This window comes from Hoplias malabaricus, chromosome 1, assembly GCF_029633855.1.
Source record: "Hoplias malabaricus isolate fHopMal1 chromosome 1, fHopMal1.hap1, whole genome shotgun sequence".
In the NCBI taxonomy this organism is placed as follows: domain Eukaryota; kingdom Metazoa; phylum Chordata; class Actinopteri; order Characiformes; family Erythrinidae; genus Hoplias; species Hoplias malabaricus.
In genome coordinates this window covers 42,656,324-42,676,098 of record NC_089800.1, presented here as the reverse complement: position 1 = coordinate 42,676,098, position 19,775 = coordinate 42,656,324, and the positions used below count along the sequence as shown (strand labels likewise).

Here is a 19,775-nt window from a genome sequence, read left to right as displayed (position 1 = left end):
TTCCCAAAGGAAGTGAATGTTATTGGATGAGTTTCCTCTTAATACCCTTCATTTCAGAATGAACTCTAAATGAGGAGAAAACCTGTGAACACTTAAGAACCAAGTGAGAAAAAAGACACATGGCTGGGAAAAAAGAACTGAAGATGGAAAAAACAAAACTGAAACACGGGAGAATGGCAGAACCCAAGGGACTACAAAACAAACTAAAACATAAAAGTGAAATACACTAATACAGAAAGGAATGAGAAAAAGACAACACAGCACATGAACATTAAAGCACCACACAACTAAAAGTCCAAGGAACAAAAAGTGAGGCAAACCTGTTGCCACATCTCGGGCAACACGTCCCTATCATTATTATGGATACATTTTAGTGGAAGAGCAGTTCATTATACATGCAACATGGTGGACTTATCCCTTGAACCTGCTCCTTTCTGAAAAAAAAAACCTGGATATGTTTCAAAGCAATTCAGGTAAATACACTCTAGCTGCAGCACTCTCCTGGTGCTGCTGCTTACCCTCTCAAGGATGATGTGGGACATGGTGGCGTTGGCGTCGACGATGATGGTGGCGGTCTTGTCATCTCGGATCTCTTTGAGGAGGGGGGTCGGGTCTTGGCTGTCATCCAGCATACGAACCGAGAGGGTTTCCTTGGAGATGAGGAACTGTCGCAGTAACACCTCCAGGTTTAATAGGCCTGTTGCACAGGGACACACACACACACACACACACACACACACACACACACACACACACACACACACACACACACACACACACAGTAAACGAATGAGAGGCTTAAGGCTGTTTTTGACACAATAAGCAATATCTCAGCTCTCTCTATCCCCCTCCTTTCATGAGGCTAAAAATGCATTTCTGGTTTACGACTTCATTATTAGAAGGGCTGTAATTCACACGCCATTCACAGTCCAAACAAACAGCAATCCCCAAGTCATTTTTGTTCAATATGTCTCAGGATAATTTACTTGATGTGGCCCTATCAGGATTTGCAGAAACAGCCACCCCAGGCCTGGCTCTGTGCTTACGGAAAGAAATATGGTAGACGTACATATTGGACTTATGCGAAGGGTTGCTGTCATTGGAAAACTCCTTCCAGACTTTTTTTTTCAGTGGTTGTTGGTCTTTGTTCATTCTGCTTCTTAAAATGACTTTGTCAATAACACGGACAATACATTATCATTTCCCCCATCACGGTTCTTGTATGATTCAAAATGAAGGTCGTTTTGTGTTGCTTCAGAATTCTGAACAGTCAGAATGAAAGGATGCAAAAGAGGTTCATTTCATCCTCTGTGACGAGGCCTGTCACAATAGCCATTTTTGTGGACGATGTACTGTCCCAGACATAATTTCAATAACAATATTATTGTGTTTTTGAGACTATTTTATGACATGTATATGCAATAATATAAAAATATATACTCTTTGAGCAAAAATAAATCAAGAATATTTAGTCATTTGAACTGGAATTTAATGTTTAAATATACTAGATAAATAAAACGTAAAAAAAAAAAAAAACCACTGTTTGTAAATGATTGCACATAAAGACAATAAAGAGACCAGAGAAAAGCACAGAACAGGACAGAGCTAGTGGCTCAGATACTGGTAATATTTTCTCATGTAAACAAACTTGCCAATAAACACAATGGACAATATTGAGGTCAGCAAAAGTGACTGAGATAATGTCCATATATTGTATATATATATTGCTTGTGACTATTCTGAACATTTAACATTGAACTATTTATACAACAGTAATCTATAGCAGAACCTTTTAGAAAGTTTTATATGAGAAATGTATGAAGGGAAACCTTAGAATATTCTTTTGTGAGGAAAATCCATCATTTATTTCAATTTTATTTCATAAAACCATCACATTTGTTCTTTTTAATGTCATCGTGTACTGTAGCAATACTCTAATGCAATTGTGAAGCTTTAGTTTGAAATGAAAAGGAATAAACCTTATACTTTTCCAATCAGGATGAAAAATGTTCAGCATTATAAGCTCTCCCACTGGTTAAGACATTAAGAGCTAAACAGAAGCCCCTGTGTATCTGGAGAATAACAAATATTAAACAGTAAATGACAGTGGGATCAATCAATCATATTTCACCTTTAGCTCCGTGAAGTTAAGACAGTTATTCCAGAGTACAGCATGGTTCATTGGGTAGTGTTGGCACATTAATGCACATCATAAAATCTGTACAATCAGTTATGACTTTTTATGATCTTCTAGTTCAATGTCAAAAATGTCAGGGATAATGTGAAGTGAACCAGGACTGCAATGCCACAGTGTGCCATTTTCTGCTCAGTTCCACCCAGAGAACTAAAGAACAAGTTTAAATGCATTCTTAAGGTTTGGAAGATCAATGCACACCATTTGTGGGTTTATTCCAGTGTTAGGTGTTTATTTGCACAAATATCCAGATAATGTAGGCACAGATTTCAATATTTATGCACCGATTTTTAGAAAGCACAAGATGAGACGCACAACAAATGTATGCAATTTATGCCTCACAAATACACAAGGCAGGCAAATGTTTAAATAATGAAGAAAGCTAAAAGCAACACGACAACAGAAGTGTTGATTACGGCTGGGGATGGAATTAGCAGCGTGTGTTTGTTTTCTGGCGAGCTGAGCCACTGCTAGCAGCTGTTGCTGTGGTCCTTTGTGTTCTGACTCATTGGATTTGAATGCTTTTAGCTCCTGAGCTCACACTGCACTAGCACTAGCCTCAGCATTAGCGGCACAGCTACAGCTCACGCACGACTATCTCTCTGCTGGTCGAGCTCATTGGCGGATCTTTGATGAGGCTGGACCTCCTTCAGTTCTCTGTCTATTACGCTTTGCATGGCAAAACATGCAATTTCACATTGCATGCACTACATTAGCCCGCACATGGTTCTGCTGCTAGCCTGAGTAGCTCTGCTCACTGCTCTCCAGCCAAGCAGATAAAGGCAGGCACACAGGCATGCGGCCAGGCTCAGACGCATGGGAATGGAAAATGGGAAAACATCTCTGGGATTTTGTTTTCCCAACTGCTGGCTAGAGACTGCATAGCCATGGACTTGAAGGTGGGAGGTATAGCGGTGTAAAAGCTAATACCAGTATGTTGTTTTCCTGTGTTTTGGATTATACTGTGGACTGTGGATTATAGTGTGATCAGCCCAAAAACAAACAACAAACAGCTCCACCCCAAAGCAAGTTAACAGCTTTCAACATATTTACAAAGTCATGTATGAAAATCTGAAAATACTCTGAGCACTGAAATAAACTCATAACACTTTGGTGCAGGTTAATATTGTGGTTGTTTAGGGGTTATTGTAAGGGTTAAATGTGTTTTGATTGATTTTGTGTGTGTGTGTGTGTGTGTGTGCACATGTTTGGGTATGGTATGTGTTGAGATGTGGTGTTGTGTAGGGGGTACACTGTCCCGAAGAAGGGGTCTTCAGGCGTGTGGTGCCCCTGTATCTCGCTACATGGCAAACCCAAATTGCTGCTTGGTCCCTTCTTCCTTTTCCCTGTGCCCTTTTAGGGTTCAGTAAAGGTGGGCTAAAACACAGTAATGGCTCAGCCTTGATATCCCACCTCCGGGGCTGAGTATTTGCAGGTGCTGAGTGTTTGGAGGGGCCGAGTGTTTAACCGGGTCGAGTGTTTGCAGGGGCTGAGTGTGTAAAGGGGCTGAGTGTTAGGTGGTGTTGGAGTCGTGTGCTGCAGGGGTGGTGTTTTAGTGCAGAGAGCTCAGTGGGTGTGAGTTGGATGTAGAGAGAGAGCTCATTCAGATGGGAGCCACACAAAGCCCCTGTCACATTGGAACCCTGATAAAAGCTTCACTGCTATTCAGCTCCAGCAGCCAGCACTCTGCCCTATCTACACAGCAGCCTGTGCACTTACAATAGACCTGTACAGAGCCCCTCAGCAGTTACACACCCACACCCTCACCAGAACACACACGCATGTGCACATACACCACGTTACATGCAACCAGGGGCTGTACATCTGGTTGATTCTTTGCTCATGTGCAATTGCTTCAGAGCATCCCATAACATTTCACACTTTTAATATGCAAGCGGTGTGTGTGTTTGTGTGTGTGTGTGTGTGTGCACAGTCAATTGTGTTCACAATGTGTGCATCTTAATGTAGCAGGTTTCAGTAATTAAAATGAAGTGTCTCCAAACACAGAGCAGCTATATTTCTTAAAAAAAAAAAAAAACGCCTTCGGTTAAAACCACCTTTTTCGCTCTAAGTCAGATGTAGTCTCATTAGAGTAATATCAAAATAAAGACTTAAAAGAGCTGTGTTAATGAGTGCTCTGTTTCAGGCAGGTCACTTCATTTCTGCCCATTAGTGCCCTGGGGAGCACACTGAGGAGAACTGAGCGAAATCTGCACATCAGCTTTCCATCTGCTAGAGGCAAACATACTCCTCCCTTCAGTCCCTCATCCCTCACTCCCTCTTCTCATTACATACAAAAAAAAAAAACAGGGCTTTGTCTTCTTGTCTTTAATAAAAGCACGCACCAAAATCCCATTACGGCCCTCATCACGTCAAATTAACACCTGTTGTCAAATAAGAGAGACTTTTTAGAAACAAACAGAGCAAGGCAAAGCAAAAACCCCACTGCCTCCTCTCCTTCTTTCAGCTGCACAGCCTCCTTCTAAAGCAGAAAGCAGGGCTCAGGGCAGCCCACACTTGCTTCATCATAGTTCAGGAACTGATTCTATCTCTCTGCCGTGATAAGGATAAAAGTAAAGTGCGTAGAACAACTGAAGAACAGCGGGAATGAAAAACCGTAACACTTTAAACCGATGGTCTGCTGCTTTGCAGATGCTCACTCTGTCTGAAATCCTGAGATGTTGTGGTTATGAGAGCATTGCTCAGTTGGAAAAGTAGCTGAGGTTAAGCAGTAAGCACTGATTCATATTAAGCATTCATTACACTATAGATGGGCAAAAGTGTGTAGACGCCTCCTTTGAAGTGGGCAATAGAGAGTGTGGCTTCATTTTGTTGCTCTAACACTTTGGAACACTTTGATCTACACTTTTGGAAAATGTTTGAACTAGAGGTTGGAAGATGTTTTGGGGTTGAGTGATTGGAGTAATTGCGTGTTTGGTGGAGTTTGGCTTTCAGAGTGTTTGAGTGGAGGAGCTGAGTGATTGGATGAGTTGAGCGCATGGAAGTGTGGAATTTATGTAAGAGTTTAGTGTTTGGATGGGTTGAGTGTGTGGAGGGGTCAAGTGCTTTAATGGGTTGAGTGGTTAGAGGAGTTAAGTGATTGGATGGGTTGAGTCTGTGGAGGGGTTGAGTATTTGGTGTTTGGTGTTTTTAGAGGGGCTGAATATTTGGAGTGTTTCAGTGGAGGAGCTGGGTGAATGAAGGAGTTGGGTGCTTGGAAGGGTTGAGTGTTTGGAGGATTTGAGTAGAGAAATTGAGTGTTTGGAGGGGTTGATTATATGGAGGAGTTGAGTTTTTAGAGGGGCTGGGTGTCTGGAGGGTTTGAGTGGAGAAGTTGAGTGTTTGGAGGGGTTGATTATTTGGAGGAGTTGAGTTTTAGAGGGGCTGGCTTTTTGGAGGTTTTGAGTGGAGAGGTTGGGTGGAGGGGTGGGTTGATTATGTAGAGGAGTTGAGTTTTTAAAGGGACTGGGTGTCTGGAGGGTTTGAGTGGAGAGGTTGGGTGGAGGGGTTGGATGATTATGTAGAGGAGTTGATTTTTAGAGGGGCTGGGTTTTTGGAGGGTTTGAGTGGAGAAGTTGGGTGGAGGGGTGGGTTGATTATGTAGAGAAGTTGAGTTTTTAGAGGGGCTGGGTGTCTGGAGGGTTTGAGTAGAGAAGTTGAGTGTTTGGAAGGGTTGATTATTTGGAGGAGTTTATTTTTTAAAGGGGCTGGGTTTTTGGAGGGTTTGAGTGGCTAAGTTGGGTGGAGGGGTTGGTTGATTATGTAGAGGAGTTGATTTTTAGAGGGGCTGGGTTTTTGGAGGGTTTGAGTGGAGAGGTTGGGTGGAGGGGTTGGATGATTATGTAGAGGATTTGAGCTTTTAGATGGGCTGAGTGTTTGAATGGTTTAAGTGGAGAAATTGAGTGTTTGGAAGGGTTGATTATTTGGAGGAGTTGAGTTTTTAGAGGGGCTGGGTTTTTGGAGGGTTTGAGTGGCTAAGTTGGTTGGAGGGGTTGGTTGATTATGTGCAGGAGTTGATTTTTTAGAGGGGCTAAGTGTTTGGAGGGTTTGAGTGAAGAAGTTGAGTGTTTGGAGGGGTTGATTATGTGGAGAAGTTGAGATTTTAGAGGGACTGAGTTTGGATTGATAGTCAGGGCTGATAGTTTGGAGAAGTTGAGTGGAGGGGTTGAGTGTTTGGAGGTGAGTGTGTTATTGTTACTTGATGTAACTCAGAACTTAAGATTATCCTGACACTAACAAATTATGTAGACACGTATATTTCATTATGATTTATTATCATGTTAAGTCAAACCTCTACTGAAATCTAACAGGTCGAGGATAGTCAAAACGTCTAAAATATCATGTTGTCGATAAAGCCTTACGCCAGGTGATTCCGGGTAGGCTCTGGACACACCATGACCCTGAATAGGATAAGCGGTTACAGACAATGAATGAATGAATGAATGCTGTCCTTAAAATGGAGTGACATTCCTTTTGATAATACGAGCTAGTTTCAACAAGTGTAAATTGTTTAGAATTTGGAGAATATAAATCACCACTGTCCAGTACGAGTTCTGGGCTCAGTATGAATTACAGTATGCGCTGCAGTCAGTATCTGCAGATGAGACAGTTCACAGAGAGAAGGCTGTTCAGCAGCTGTTTCTACTCATTTCTGCGCTCTCTGCTCTCAAGGGGCCAGGGTTTTGAAGTATTTTACTTGATCAACTGTAATTACACATCAGTTGTGGCATTTCAAAGAACCAAGGAAAGTGTTGAGCAAACACCTTCCATAATTGTTCACCAAAGGATCACTCTTGCTTTACCACAGCAGTGGGAAACATTCACACTGTGTACTCTCTCTCTCTCTCTGTTTCTCCCTGTGTGTGTGTGTGTGAGAGAGAGATAGTCATAGCAGCAAACCAAAGCACAGTTCCCTGCAATTAAAAGCAGGGTCTCCAGGAGTTCAAGTGCACAAACATAAAAGTGCTACTCACCTGCTGACCCTCTAGAAGCTTGTTTGGGTAATTTACGTAGAGTGATCCCCTGGGCCTTCTGCTGCCTGACCTCCCCAGAGCTAATGTCCCATGCTAATGAGTGTCCACTACTAAGGCCATAGCTGATTCCAGCCCACTGTTACGGCACTCGTCCAGCAAGCCACTAAACTTAAAGGCTTGGAAATAGTTCTTGGCTCAAACATACAATGAAAAACCCAAACATAGAACTAATGCCCACAAATACAAACAATGACTTATTAACAAGACACTGTTAATACTGTTACAACAGTAATTATTCAATCCACAGCTTAATCCAGTATTGTTGCAAATTAGTTGTTAAATCTGCATGGAAAACACTTTATAAAAGATGATTATATGACTGTGTGCCAACTGCATACTATACACAGTAAATACCAGAGTTTGGCAGGCTGGTTTACAAAATATTAACATACTCCAGTGTCTTACTAACAAGACATATCAAGCCCTAGCTGCAACACTCTCTGCTGTTTTTGTCAAAGGCTGAAAATATCTTCTTCCACACTATGTAGTGCACAGTGTAGGTCATAAAATAACAGTTGTTGCACAAAAATAAATCATTATATTCAATCTTAGCTTTCATGTCCCTTTGTCTAACATTCAGTGCACTGCTGAGTGTGATAGATTTAATAATCTGTGAAATGCAGTATGTAATGACTAGGACACTCTTTGAGACTGAGCCAAAATTTTCCATAAATGACAAGCGCCTCCCTTTCCGTGCTTAGGCCCAGTATTAAAGTGTATTATGTGCGCCAGTCAGCAACTCATAAATGCAATTATTAAAACTTAGGGAGTCAAGATTCACAGGAAGTGTTATCTGAGGTTCTAGGCAAGTAGAAAAGAGGCATGGCACCTTTAATTTTAGGACTCTAGCCTGGTGCGTTTCCCAGGAGCTGAACATGTGCCTGTATGATTGCCGCTGTGGCTCTGAGGCTGCCAGAAGAATAGCTGCATTTCAGCTCAGCCACCATAGGCCAGAGAGGAGAAATATTCATGAGTGGGCCACGCTCTATTAGGCTGTCACCAGCCTGGGTGATTAATGGGCCCAGTGCAGAGAGAGAGAGAGAGAGAGAGAGAGAGAGAGAGAGCGCAGTGGGAGCCACCAGGCGCTGTCCACTGCACAGTACTGAAAGGGGAAAGGTGTTCTGCAAACAGCGTATCCTGTGTCATTTAATACCTGCCTCCTCCACCCATGATGATGATCTGACCTCCTTCAGTCACACACTGACCACCACCTCCATTTCCAAGCAAAAGGCCAGTACCTGCACCAGTAATTACGCACAGTTTGGTACCACATTTAGAAGCTAAGATCTTTATTTTAGCAGATCTTAATTTTAAACACAGTCATATGCACTTATCAACCATAACATTATAAACATCTCGTTGTTTCCACACTCACTGTCTATTCTCTCAGCTGCACTGATCACAGGAGCAATCTGTAGTTCTACAATTTCAAACAGCAATCCAGCTGTTGCTCTGCATACTTGGGTTGCCACCTTTTTAACTCTTTAACTGTTCTTTAATGGTCATGACTCCATATGATCCCCACAGAGCAGGTATGATTTATATGGTGGATCGTTTTCAGCGCTGCAGTAACATTGACAAGGTAGTGGTCTGTTGTGCTGGTATGAATGGATCAGACAAAGCAGTGCTGTTGGAGTTTTGTAATGGACCTTCAGGATGTATATTAGTTTTGTGCTATATGCATGAAGCCCTTACAGATAAAGAATGAATGAATAAATAAATAAGTAAATGAATGAATGAATGAATGAATGAATAAATTTCACATCACACCAAAGCTAGCCTTTGCATTGCTATGTATTTTGGAATCATTAGGCAGCTCTAGATTATTGCAGCTAGTAAAGGAGCAGTACACCACAGTCCTGGACCAGCAATGTGATTGGCTGAGAGACATTCTAGTAGTACCAATATTGCACATTAAAGGTTTTTTCCATCAACTGATTTTCCAACTGATTTTTCCATCAACTGATTTTTCCATCAATGCTCGCATTCTATTCTCTCACCCCTAATTTTGAATTGTTCACTGCATGTCCACTAACAAACGGCTTCTGGAAGCTGAAAGGTCTGTAATCAGCTGAATACAAAGAATCACAGGATTTTCAGCAAGAACCGTTATGATGTTGTTGGGCATCAAGCTAAAGCTCATGAACAAGAACACAGAATAAAATGTACTGGTCACTGGACCAGTTATCCACTTTCTGATTTGAAAAAGCATAAACTGAATCTATTTCAGGGCTGTGGTCAGGGTGATTTGAGGCAGATTCACGAAGATCTGACCCTGCTGTAAACAGTGGAAAACCACGACTCTCACTATGGTGCTGTCCTGTTTACAACAGACAGCAGCTCTGTGAAGTGATGTAGCCCATCAAACCTGATGAAAACATGGATGGGCTCAGAGAGATTCTAAGAATGCTATGATAGAATGAAATGAAAACACACACACACACGCATATATATATATATATATATATATATATATATATATATATATATATATATATATATATATTTGTCCACTTTATCTAAAAACCTAACAATAATTGATCACAGAACTGTGGTATAATCACAAGAATACACTTGAGGTTTGTGCTATAACTTGAGATACTGGTACTGGTGTATTGCGGTCATAGGCTGAAAATCAGCACACCTGAGTAGTGTCCATCTAATGGGGGCCAGGCCTTTTATTTTATTTAATCTTTATTTTAACCAGGCGGGTCATTAAGAACATATTTATATGTGACCTGTTAATCCCACCTAACATGTGTGAAATTCATAACTGAAACCTACAGCAGTGTAAACAAAGGGAAACAGCAGTGCGTGGGCAAAGGCTGGCAAAGCTCGTATTCTGTAAACAAGCAGAACCATGTTCACTTTTGAGTGTTTACAAATTCGTTCCATTTGTGGTTTTAAGTAAAAATAGCTGTATATAATAGATTTAATTGTACTTAAATGTTATGAGTTTATGCAGCATGACGTCTGAAGTCAGACGAAGACAGTGTGCAGCTCAGTCTTTACGTTTCACTCTGCTGAGAGTACACCCAGGCCTTAGGCTGGTAATGTGAACACAGCCTGAGTTATAGCACTACATCTAAGCTCACTCCACAAATAGAGTTCAGCAGAGAAGTGTCTACACTAATCCAGTCCTGCCATTCTAATTGTGTGGAGTGTAAAGTTATTACAGAGCTGTCTGGGGAGTCGCCGCAGTTTGCGGGAAGTTTTGCCATGATACATGTTAGACGATTTGCCCGGCACTGCTTGGAAAATGTGCTTTATTTCCAAGAAGAATTCCACTGGGAAGGAACGGCGCCTTTTTAAAGTAAGATGCAAAAACAATGTGCTATCTGTGTTCCCCCAGCCTCTCTGCAGATAAAACAGCGTTTCCGCTGAAACGTTGGGAGCTGTTACTCCCAGCATAAGATGAGAAGCGTTTGAGTAATGGTGCGAGCGTGGCCCTAAAACGTGGTTAAAATTTTACCCGAGGATTTAATGGGAAAACTCCGAATGTGAGTAAAAAAGTTAGCCCCAAATACGACCAGAGTTCAGTTCTGGCTTTTCAGCTCAGTTCAGACCCAGGGTTAGGCTTTTTAAACTTTAATTTTGTAAAATAAAATTTCTACATATGTCAACATTGTTACATTTTAAACCTTGTTCGCAATGTTTTCACGGACGTATTGGACACTGAATCAACACAGAAAAACAAAAATAAACAGCAGATTTAATATATTTGCCATCTAAGGTTTGTACAGTAACATCAATACTCTTTCAGAATGCTGTGCTGTGGTCTAACTAAACTTACTCGTGTTCTATGTATGGATTGTGATATTCCGAAACACTGATCCTCTAGCTTGGAGTGAATTACTGATTAGAAAATATTTTCTATAAAATGATTACATTATAACTGAGATGTATGCTCAGTTGTGTCTGTATAGCTATATGTTATGTATGTTATATAAATGTTATGGATGTTACATAGATACACAGTACTTTTTAAGTTTTAAGCACCAGAGATTATGAGATTTAAAAAGCTATTTATCTGAGCAGTAAGTATTGTTTAACTTTTTCCAAATCTCTCCTCGTGGAGTCCGTATTATTTGAGGTTATCATCCAATACCTAGTTTTAGCGGTTAATAAATAATGATTTTAAATAATGTGTGCTGTTGATTTAACAAATTCATGCAATCAAAGAGAATCTGAACAAAACATTGTTCTTCAAACTCACTCTCACCTACTACATTATAGAAAAAAAGTTATCATATATTTCTTATTTGTTTTATATTAGGCAGCACTGTGGTGCAGCAGGTAGTGTCGCAGTCACACAGCTCCAGGGGCCTGGAGATTGTGGGTTTGATTCCCGCTCCGGGTGACTGTCTGTGAGGAGTTGGTGTGTTCTCCCCCTGTCTGCGTGGGTTTCCTCTGGGTGCTCCGGTTTCTTCCCACAGTCCAAAACGTTGGTAGGTGGATTGGCGACTCAAAAGTGTCCGTGTGAATGTGTGTGTGTCTGTGTTGCCCTGTGAAGGACTGGCGCCCCCTCCAGGGTGTATTCCCGCCCAATGATTCCAGGTAGGCTCTGGACCCACCGCGACCCTGAACTGGATAAGGGCTTACAGATAATGAATGAATGTTTTATATTATCCATCCATCCATTATCTGTTTTATATTATTATTTTTTTGTATTTACTGTGATTATATATAACTTTATACAAGCACCACACTTACTGAGAAGGCATTAGTTTAAATATATATAATTATTTTAACACTTCTGCACCCTACTGTATTTATGTCATGATTAAACAATCTAAGTGCACAATATCAATCGTGATTACTTGCATTATAACTTCTTAAGACTATAAGAAATAATGGATATTTAAATGTAATATAAATAATTAGTTTACGATAAACACAATGTAATTATATTTATATTAGTAATGTCTATTAACTACAAATTATAATCATAGAATTAAAGTTGAATTGCTAGTGCATTTTATTTTTGGGAGGGAGTTACATGCATATTGTGATATTCATGACAAACTGAACTGACAAACAGTTCTTTTTACTTTATTATAATATCTTTGATGCTTTTTGAATTAGAATCTCTTAATTTACTGAGAAAAAAAAAACGGAGTGATTTATCACTGGACACAGAATCTTTAATGGGGAAAATTAAAGCTACAGCACAGGTCCTGGTTCAAAGAAAACAAAAGAGAGAAAACAGCGACTCTGTCTGCATGTGTGTGTGTGAAAGAGAGAGAGAGAGAGAGAGAGAGAGAGAGAGAGAGAGAGCTGGGTATGATATTTAATACCTATTTCAGAGTAAATAATATGCAAACCCTTGAAGCCAGTCACCACTTCTTTTTGAACTGATAGTAAAACATCACAGGGCAGGTGAATGTACTTAGAGGAGAACACTGATTGATCTACTTCCAATTAACTAGAAATGTTGCTGGGTGATTGTAGACGGAGAGCCGTCCAACACACCCAGACAGAGTGAGGGTAACTGTGCTCTCTATGACTCCTGACCATGGATGCCTGAAGCTTGCAGGCTTTTGAAGACAGGGAAAAACCTTAGACAGTTGCTACACTCAGGAGTTCTGTTCACAGCGAATAAACAGAACAACAGCACCACAGCCTGCTGAACCAGTCCTACCAACATGCTTAAAATACACAGTCTCTAGGACAGATTCTGCACATTTTAATGTGTAGTTACTGTTTATACAGTCTATTCTACCCTTAGAAGATAAACAAAACATGTACAGTCATTTGCTGGGGTGTCTATATGTCTAAGTAGGACTGTATTGTAAAGTTATTTTGGGAACCTCAAGGTTTTCTTCTATAGCATCAGTCTAAAAACAATCTTTCCTACCTTTATTTTTTCCTTGGAGGACACCACACAGCAATTAGAAAGAAAGAATGGCAGTGCTTCTCTTTTTTCACATCAGACAGATAAGTATCAGGTGAAGACCTTGTGGTGGAGATCTACAGGCCTGGATGTGCCAATCACTGGTTTCACAGTCCAGAACATTTTTTCCCATGCAGCTAATAATATTTTGAGTCTGAGGCGCAGTGGTTGAGAAAGAGGACGTCTTTCTGGCGCTGAGCGTTCCCAGTGGCTCCCCACAGTCCTCCTCTGGAGTGTCTTTATTAGAGTGAGGAGAAGGTTAGTGCTAACTCACCTCACCTCTGTGAAATCTCGGTGGGAATTGGCGTTCCCTCCACTTCAAAGCCCTAAGCTGATTAGTGGGGGGGAAGTTAGCCGCTGCTGAGGGGTCAGTGTGACTTTGCTGGGGTGCTGGTAATTGCAGCTCCTCTCTTCAGAGAGACCGACGAGAGAGGACTGGACTTTAATCAACCACTGAGAGTGCTCAAATGACTACCTAATAAGAAGAGATTTCAATCTGTCACCTGTCCTTTCTTTCACTATTAAAGACCTCATTTTTTATGTATGCTACCATTCAACAGTTAGGAATCACCGCTCAAAACTTCATAACCATCATTTTCAACTGTGTAAAAAGGTGTCTAACAGTAGTCACTGTTTTTGAGATTGATTTATTTCTTTACTCTGTGGTATTTTCAACATAGTACACGCTCAAAAAAGGTGCAGTAGAAGTACACTATCAGTCACTAAAGGTACAAAAAGTGTGAATGTACCTTTGAAAGCACTCTGCAGTGCTTACTTGTCACGGTTTAGCCCCTACTCGGCTCGCTTGGCACCAGGAGAGAGTAGGAACTAAAAAAGAACCTGGTTCCTATTACCGCGGGTCAGATTCGCCTAATGGAAAAACAAAGAACCGTATAGAGCCAAGTTGAGTCGAGTAGGTACCATGCAGTGGAAAAGCGCCATTGGAGTGGAATGCATTTAAATTCTTGTGACCCTATCTCAAAGCAGACACACTGCCAAGACATTTTTCATTTAATAACTTGCTGATGTTACCATAGAATTAGATATTTTGCTAAATTATTAATATGTCGAGGAATCCCAAACTTGGTGATGCAGTATAGCCTTTTTGTTGTCAGCAGAGTGATTGCTGTCAGCAGCAGGGGTTGGTTTGATGGTGAACGAGAGGGACAGTAAACATGACCAGAGCCTGAAGGACAGTGATCGAGAGAGCAGGAACATGCTGAAACCATCCTTCATTACCACAACATGAATTACAAGGGATAATGTAATCAATACAGAGTGTTGAAGTAAGACATGACATCTTCATAACAAGGCCATTTATATAACAGTGGAACATAAAGTCAGATACCATCCAACAGAATAATCCTCATGTGTCGGTGTGTATTTGAAGGTAGTTTTTTCACAGTGGGGGATTGTGTGGGGGGGGGGGGATGGTATGGAGCTACAGCAGAGCGCTTTGTGCCTTGGGCAGTTTTGGAAATGTCTTTGTACACAGTGAGAATGTAGCAGAACAGCATACATCAGAGGGGCTTCTTTAACCACAATGGGGTTCTATATGATCATTCGGAAAGTACCATGACACATCACTGGGGCTCCTCTACAAATGAGTCTTTCTAGCTCCAATAAGCCATTGTGTGAAAGATGAGGAGAAAAATGAAAGGTTTTTTGGGTGAGCACATACCAGTGCAATCTCCATTAGCAAACACAGGCAGTATACTGAAGAGCTCAGAGACTTGGCACTGTCATAGGACGCCATCTCACAAATCAGTTTTGCCCTGCCTGATCTGCCCTGGCCCTGGTGTAACAAAATGGGCGGTGCTGCTGGCACACAGCCCTGAGGTCATGAGTGCCTGGGTTCAGACTTCTTTTAAGGTCACTGTCTGTCAGACTTTGGTGTACAATGGCTGCCCCGTATGGCGTCATACCTGGCTAGCCAGGTGAATTAGCAGTTTGCAAGGTCTGGACTCTACAATATCTGGTCTAAAGCATGTTAAGACTGGACACTGAAATCAGCCTCTGGAGTAATAATCCTGCTTTACTATCTACTGTCTAATGGATGACCCTGGCTTTGATGAATGCCAGGAGAAGCTACCTAATGGTATGTACAGTAACAACAGTAAAGTTTTGTGGGGAAGGGCCAATGGTGAGTTAATGGGGAGGAGGAAGGACATTCTGACATGCAGTAAGTCTCTATAAAGCCTTGTGAGTGCTAGTAGGAAGCTTTAAGCTGCAGCCAAATTTCAGTGAAGAAATAAAGAATTTATGAAACGAAAATGGGCTAACACTTTAATTTAGGTTGTAAACGCAAGACGACAAACCTAGAGTGTAAATATATTAACATAGAAGATAAGACTGTTACTGACACTACAATTAAAAACACATTTTTTCAGCCAAAGATGATAACGTGAAAAAAAAACATCAGGTGAAAGGCACAAAGCGAATCCATAAAAAACTTCTATGTAGCTGTATACACAGCTGTAGTGTGTTTCTTAGTTTTAGCATTTCCTTATTCCTTGGCCTCTGTTTATGCAATCACATTCATTCTAAAATGATTATTGTGTTTCTGTAAACTTGAATATCTGTCAGTCTTTGTCAAAAAGCCAGAAATAAACAAAACCCAACCACACACTGAAGCTCTATATCAGTCTATACATCACTGATTTCCATTCCCAGTACCGGAGCAAAACATCCGGCTTATTCTCCTGTTTCCTTTGCTCTAACTTATCTGATTCAGCTTATCGAGCAATTATAAAACCTTGTGGAGATGAGCTAACAGCAGTGCGCTGGGTTCCCACGGCTTGGTTGGAGAGCCTTGGCAATACATGCATTCCAGAACACTCCAGCAGGGGTAAAGGAAACATGCAGCTGACGGTACCTGAATATGTCAGGTTCACACTCTGTTTTCCACTGTTTGTGAGGCTTGTTTTGAATTTAAATCCCATGCTAAGGATATTCCGGTTCCTGCTAACTTGTTTCCCACGTGTGACACATTGTAGCCTACATTACCCTGAGATTGCGTTGCTCTTGTTCCCTCATTCTTATTCCCTGCTTGCACTATAGTCAATGGTTTTAATTTGGCACACTGCGTTGTTGGTACCGAGGTCTATGAGGCCAAAAACGCCCCTTAGCTGTTAGCATAATGAGAATTAGAGAAATGCACTAAAGTTTATCTAGACTAAAAATGTGTGGCTTTTTTTTTTTTGAAGAAGAAAATGACTTGTAAATAAATAAATTAAAGTTGAATTTTATAATAAATATTGGCCAGAATATTAATTGTATATTCATTTTTTTACACATTAATTATCTGATGAAAAGGTAACCATGGAGTCAGTAAAGGGTTGAAAAGATTTTGTGTGAATAATTAAATCCACAAAGTTCCGCTCCTGTATGTGTGAAATAGTTTTTACGATTACGATTACAAATGACCCAGATTCCTGTCAAATTGACTGACCAATAGGAAAGCTAGGAATGGTCCAATCGAAGAATGAACTCAATTTGTTCAGTGGTTACTATGTTGGTGCCCTGGCATTTCTGCTGAGGTTACTGTAGCCACATGTGTGGCTAATTTGAATAAAGCTGAATAAAGCCACTATAAAGCTGCAGCTGCATTCGGACAAAAGGAAAGCAGTAGGTTTGTCTGTTCCCTACAACATGGACAAATAGCTTGTTTTGTTCATAAACATGTGGCAGCTAACACTCCCTCACACCACAGGAAGCTCCTCCACTTATGTTTCCTATGAAAGCTATGATGCTTTACCCCACCCAGCATGAATCCTGCTCTGCTGTATGGCTATGTTCATGACTTTAGTCCAATACTTTATAAGATTCAGAGAATGTTTTCTCAACTTTGTTTTAGTTCTCTGTCTGTTTGCGCGCTGGAAAAAGTCCAGAGTTAGTACACAGCCCTGGCTCTGTAAATTCAGGAGCTCTCTCCCTCCATTGCTCACTCTGACATGGATGAACAAACAGCATCTGGAGGGGTTTGGACGGTAGAGAGACCTCCACAGCATAAAAATGGATAATGATTTTGCTCTTTTCCTGCTACATAAGTGTGTAAAACAGACTTATTTTGGGTGTTACAGTTACATAAGGTGGAAGTGAGCACTAACTGCATGAAAGTGACCATAGTGCTACAAAAATAAACTTGAATTGCAGAGGAGTTCAGTATAGATCTGTTTCAAATCCTATGGCAGTTACATATTTTATATTTTTAAGCTCTGTTTTTTCATACACACAGCCTTGACTCCAGACTTTCTGTGAAAGATTTCTACTTGAAAGTATTTCTGGAATAAATCTGTACCATATCAGTATTTTAAAATAACAAAAATAATGAGGTCCAAATATGCACCATTCGCCTGAGGATAATGAATATAATGTAACCTTTAGGACTCAGTGTTGTACCTTTGACAGTGTTTGTACCTTTGGTGAACAAACAGCGTACAATGAGGACAGTGAAGGTTTATTTTTAGTCACAGGTTGCTGGCAGTGTGCTTCAGGTCAGGTTGGAATAGAAGACTGTCAGACTACAGATGGTGTGGGATTCAAAACTAGGAGCTTTGGGTCAGGTTTTGTCAGAATTTGGAAAGGAATGCTAGATTAAGGTCATTAAAGCTCAAGCATTAGGATAAAGTTGTGGAAAAGCTGCTTTCTGATTAGTATACGACTGAAATATTGTAAACACCCCAAAGTTAATAACTTTAGCTATTTTATGATGTCCCTCCATTGTGGAAACCAATGGCTGTGGAGCAGTAGAGTTGTATTCTCTGGAGTGACTGAGCACCACTCAATATCAGCAAGTGTCCACATTTTTTCAGACAGAAACACAGGACGTGCTACTCACAGTTGGCCTGGGCGCAGATGAGGCAGGATGTGGTGCTGTTGAAGAAGGTGAGGAGGCCAGCCACAGCCATGCTGACGTCCGTGTTGGTGGGCCGGAGGTCCAGTGTGGTGAAGCGTGGGAACTGCACCTTCAGAATGTCCTCTGGAGCCACCTTCACGTACGGCACCTGCACACAGAGCGCAGAGGAAACCTAGTCAGCAAGAGCGGAGCTCGTTAACACCTGGGCTGAAGTAAAACTGGATGAAAGTTCATTCGGTGAAGGAGTGCTGTGCTTTGTTTACCGCGCCCCTGTGCCGCTGCGAAATCCAAAAGCTCCACGGCACCACTACAGCACAGAGCATTATATTCTCATCAGAGTAATTATATCCACTTTACGACCAAAACTAATAAGAACACTCTTAAATAATTCAGACACTCCCTCTCAGATAGCATCCAAATTAAAAGCACAGTTTTAGCTACTTTAAAGGGCCTGTATCTTACTGTGTTTAATCATTTCTCTGAGCTTCACATATTGTCATGCTTATGTTTCTTACTGTGTCTTTAAGACTTACAGTCTGTGCAGACCTATGCAGATGGCCTCTATTTGTTTTGCTGCTCTGAGCTGTGCCTAATTCAAACATTTCATCCTGACATTTATGTGCACTTAATAATCCGATAACTGCACAAAATTAGATTTTATGAGTAATCCAATCAACGTGTTTACATGCACTTTGGAAATCAGTAACGGGAAAAAATAAACATGACTTTACATGAGTCTGGCAATAATCTCATTTCCGTTTTGCAACAGCCAATAATATCACAGAAAAACGTGACATAAACCTCCTGCTGAGGCTTTCACCTGAAAATGTGGATGCTCTATGTTTTATGATTTCTATAATTACCCAGTGCCTCCCTTCTCACAGCTTTCTCCCACTGCCACAGAGACAGAGAGAAGCTTTTTTTATACGAGCGTCTGTTACTGGACACAGCATGTGTCCGTCATGTTTGCGTGATATTGGTGAGAGAAGTTCAGAATGTGTTTCTCTACACTCTGTTCAGTTACTTTGGCACGCATGTGCAGACTGAGAAAGCGGAAAGAAATGGCACTACATGCACAGAGAAATCAGATTACTCTTAACAGTTATCTTAAACTGACGGATTTCCAGATCTTTCCAATCTCAGACATTTGTGATGTCACAAACCCCAAAAAGTAATACATAAATCAAAGCAGTTTTTTTTATTCCAGATATGTTTCTATATCTAGAAAGCCACTGGGACAGAATGGAACATTTGGAAACAGACATCTTTTCCTAGTATGGGCTCTTTAATAATGTTGACAAAGAGCATCAACTTTCAACAAAGCCATGTTTGCCCTGCCCCCGACCCCCCCACACACACACACCACCAAAAAAAAAGCCTTTTAATAACTCCTTTTAGCACAGATTTTCAAACAAAGTGGTGAGATCAAAGTATAAGTAGTTCACTGAGGAAATCAACAGTCACGACTCTGTGTAATGTACAAAACCCTGGGAGACACACAAGTTCTAAACAAATCCCTGGAGCCGGAGCGCGTCAGAAAAGGCAAAATGCCACAGAAGGAAAAACTCCCTCTCCCCCTCTCTCTCTCTCTCTCTCACACACACACACACACAGCGTTTTCCATCTAAATGGGACTGGAAGGAGTCAGTGGCACGAACTGCATTTCCTGCAGTCCAGCACTGTGCGCTCGGGGAGGCGAGAAAAAACCTCAAAACTATTGCATCAGAAACACATCCAACTTTGTGTTCCCTCGAGGCCGAGCTGTGTGCCGCTCTCTAATTTGATATGTGCTGATGT

The 19,775-nt window shown here is 41.1% G+C and overlaps 1 protein-coding gene across 2 annotated transcripts in view; it reads right to left on the bottom strand.

The window, feature by feature from the left end:
• Positions 1–19,775, bottom strand: part of grik4 (glutamate receptor, ionotropic, kainate 4) — a 472,752-nt gene that overhangs the window by 155,273 nt on the left and 297,704 nt on the right. For both annotated transcript variants that reach the window (XM_066662916.1, XM_066662922.1), the window contains 2 exons: positions 17,961–18,126; positions 519–697 (listed from right to left, as the gene is read on the bottom strand). In XM_066662916.1, coding sequence (XP_066519013.1) covers positions 519–697; positions 17,961–18,126 — 345 coding nt within the window. The remainder of the gene's footprint in view (positions 1–518; positions 698–17,960; positions 18,127–19,775) is intronic.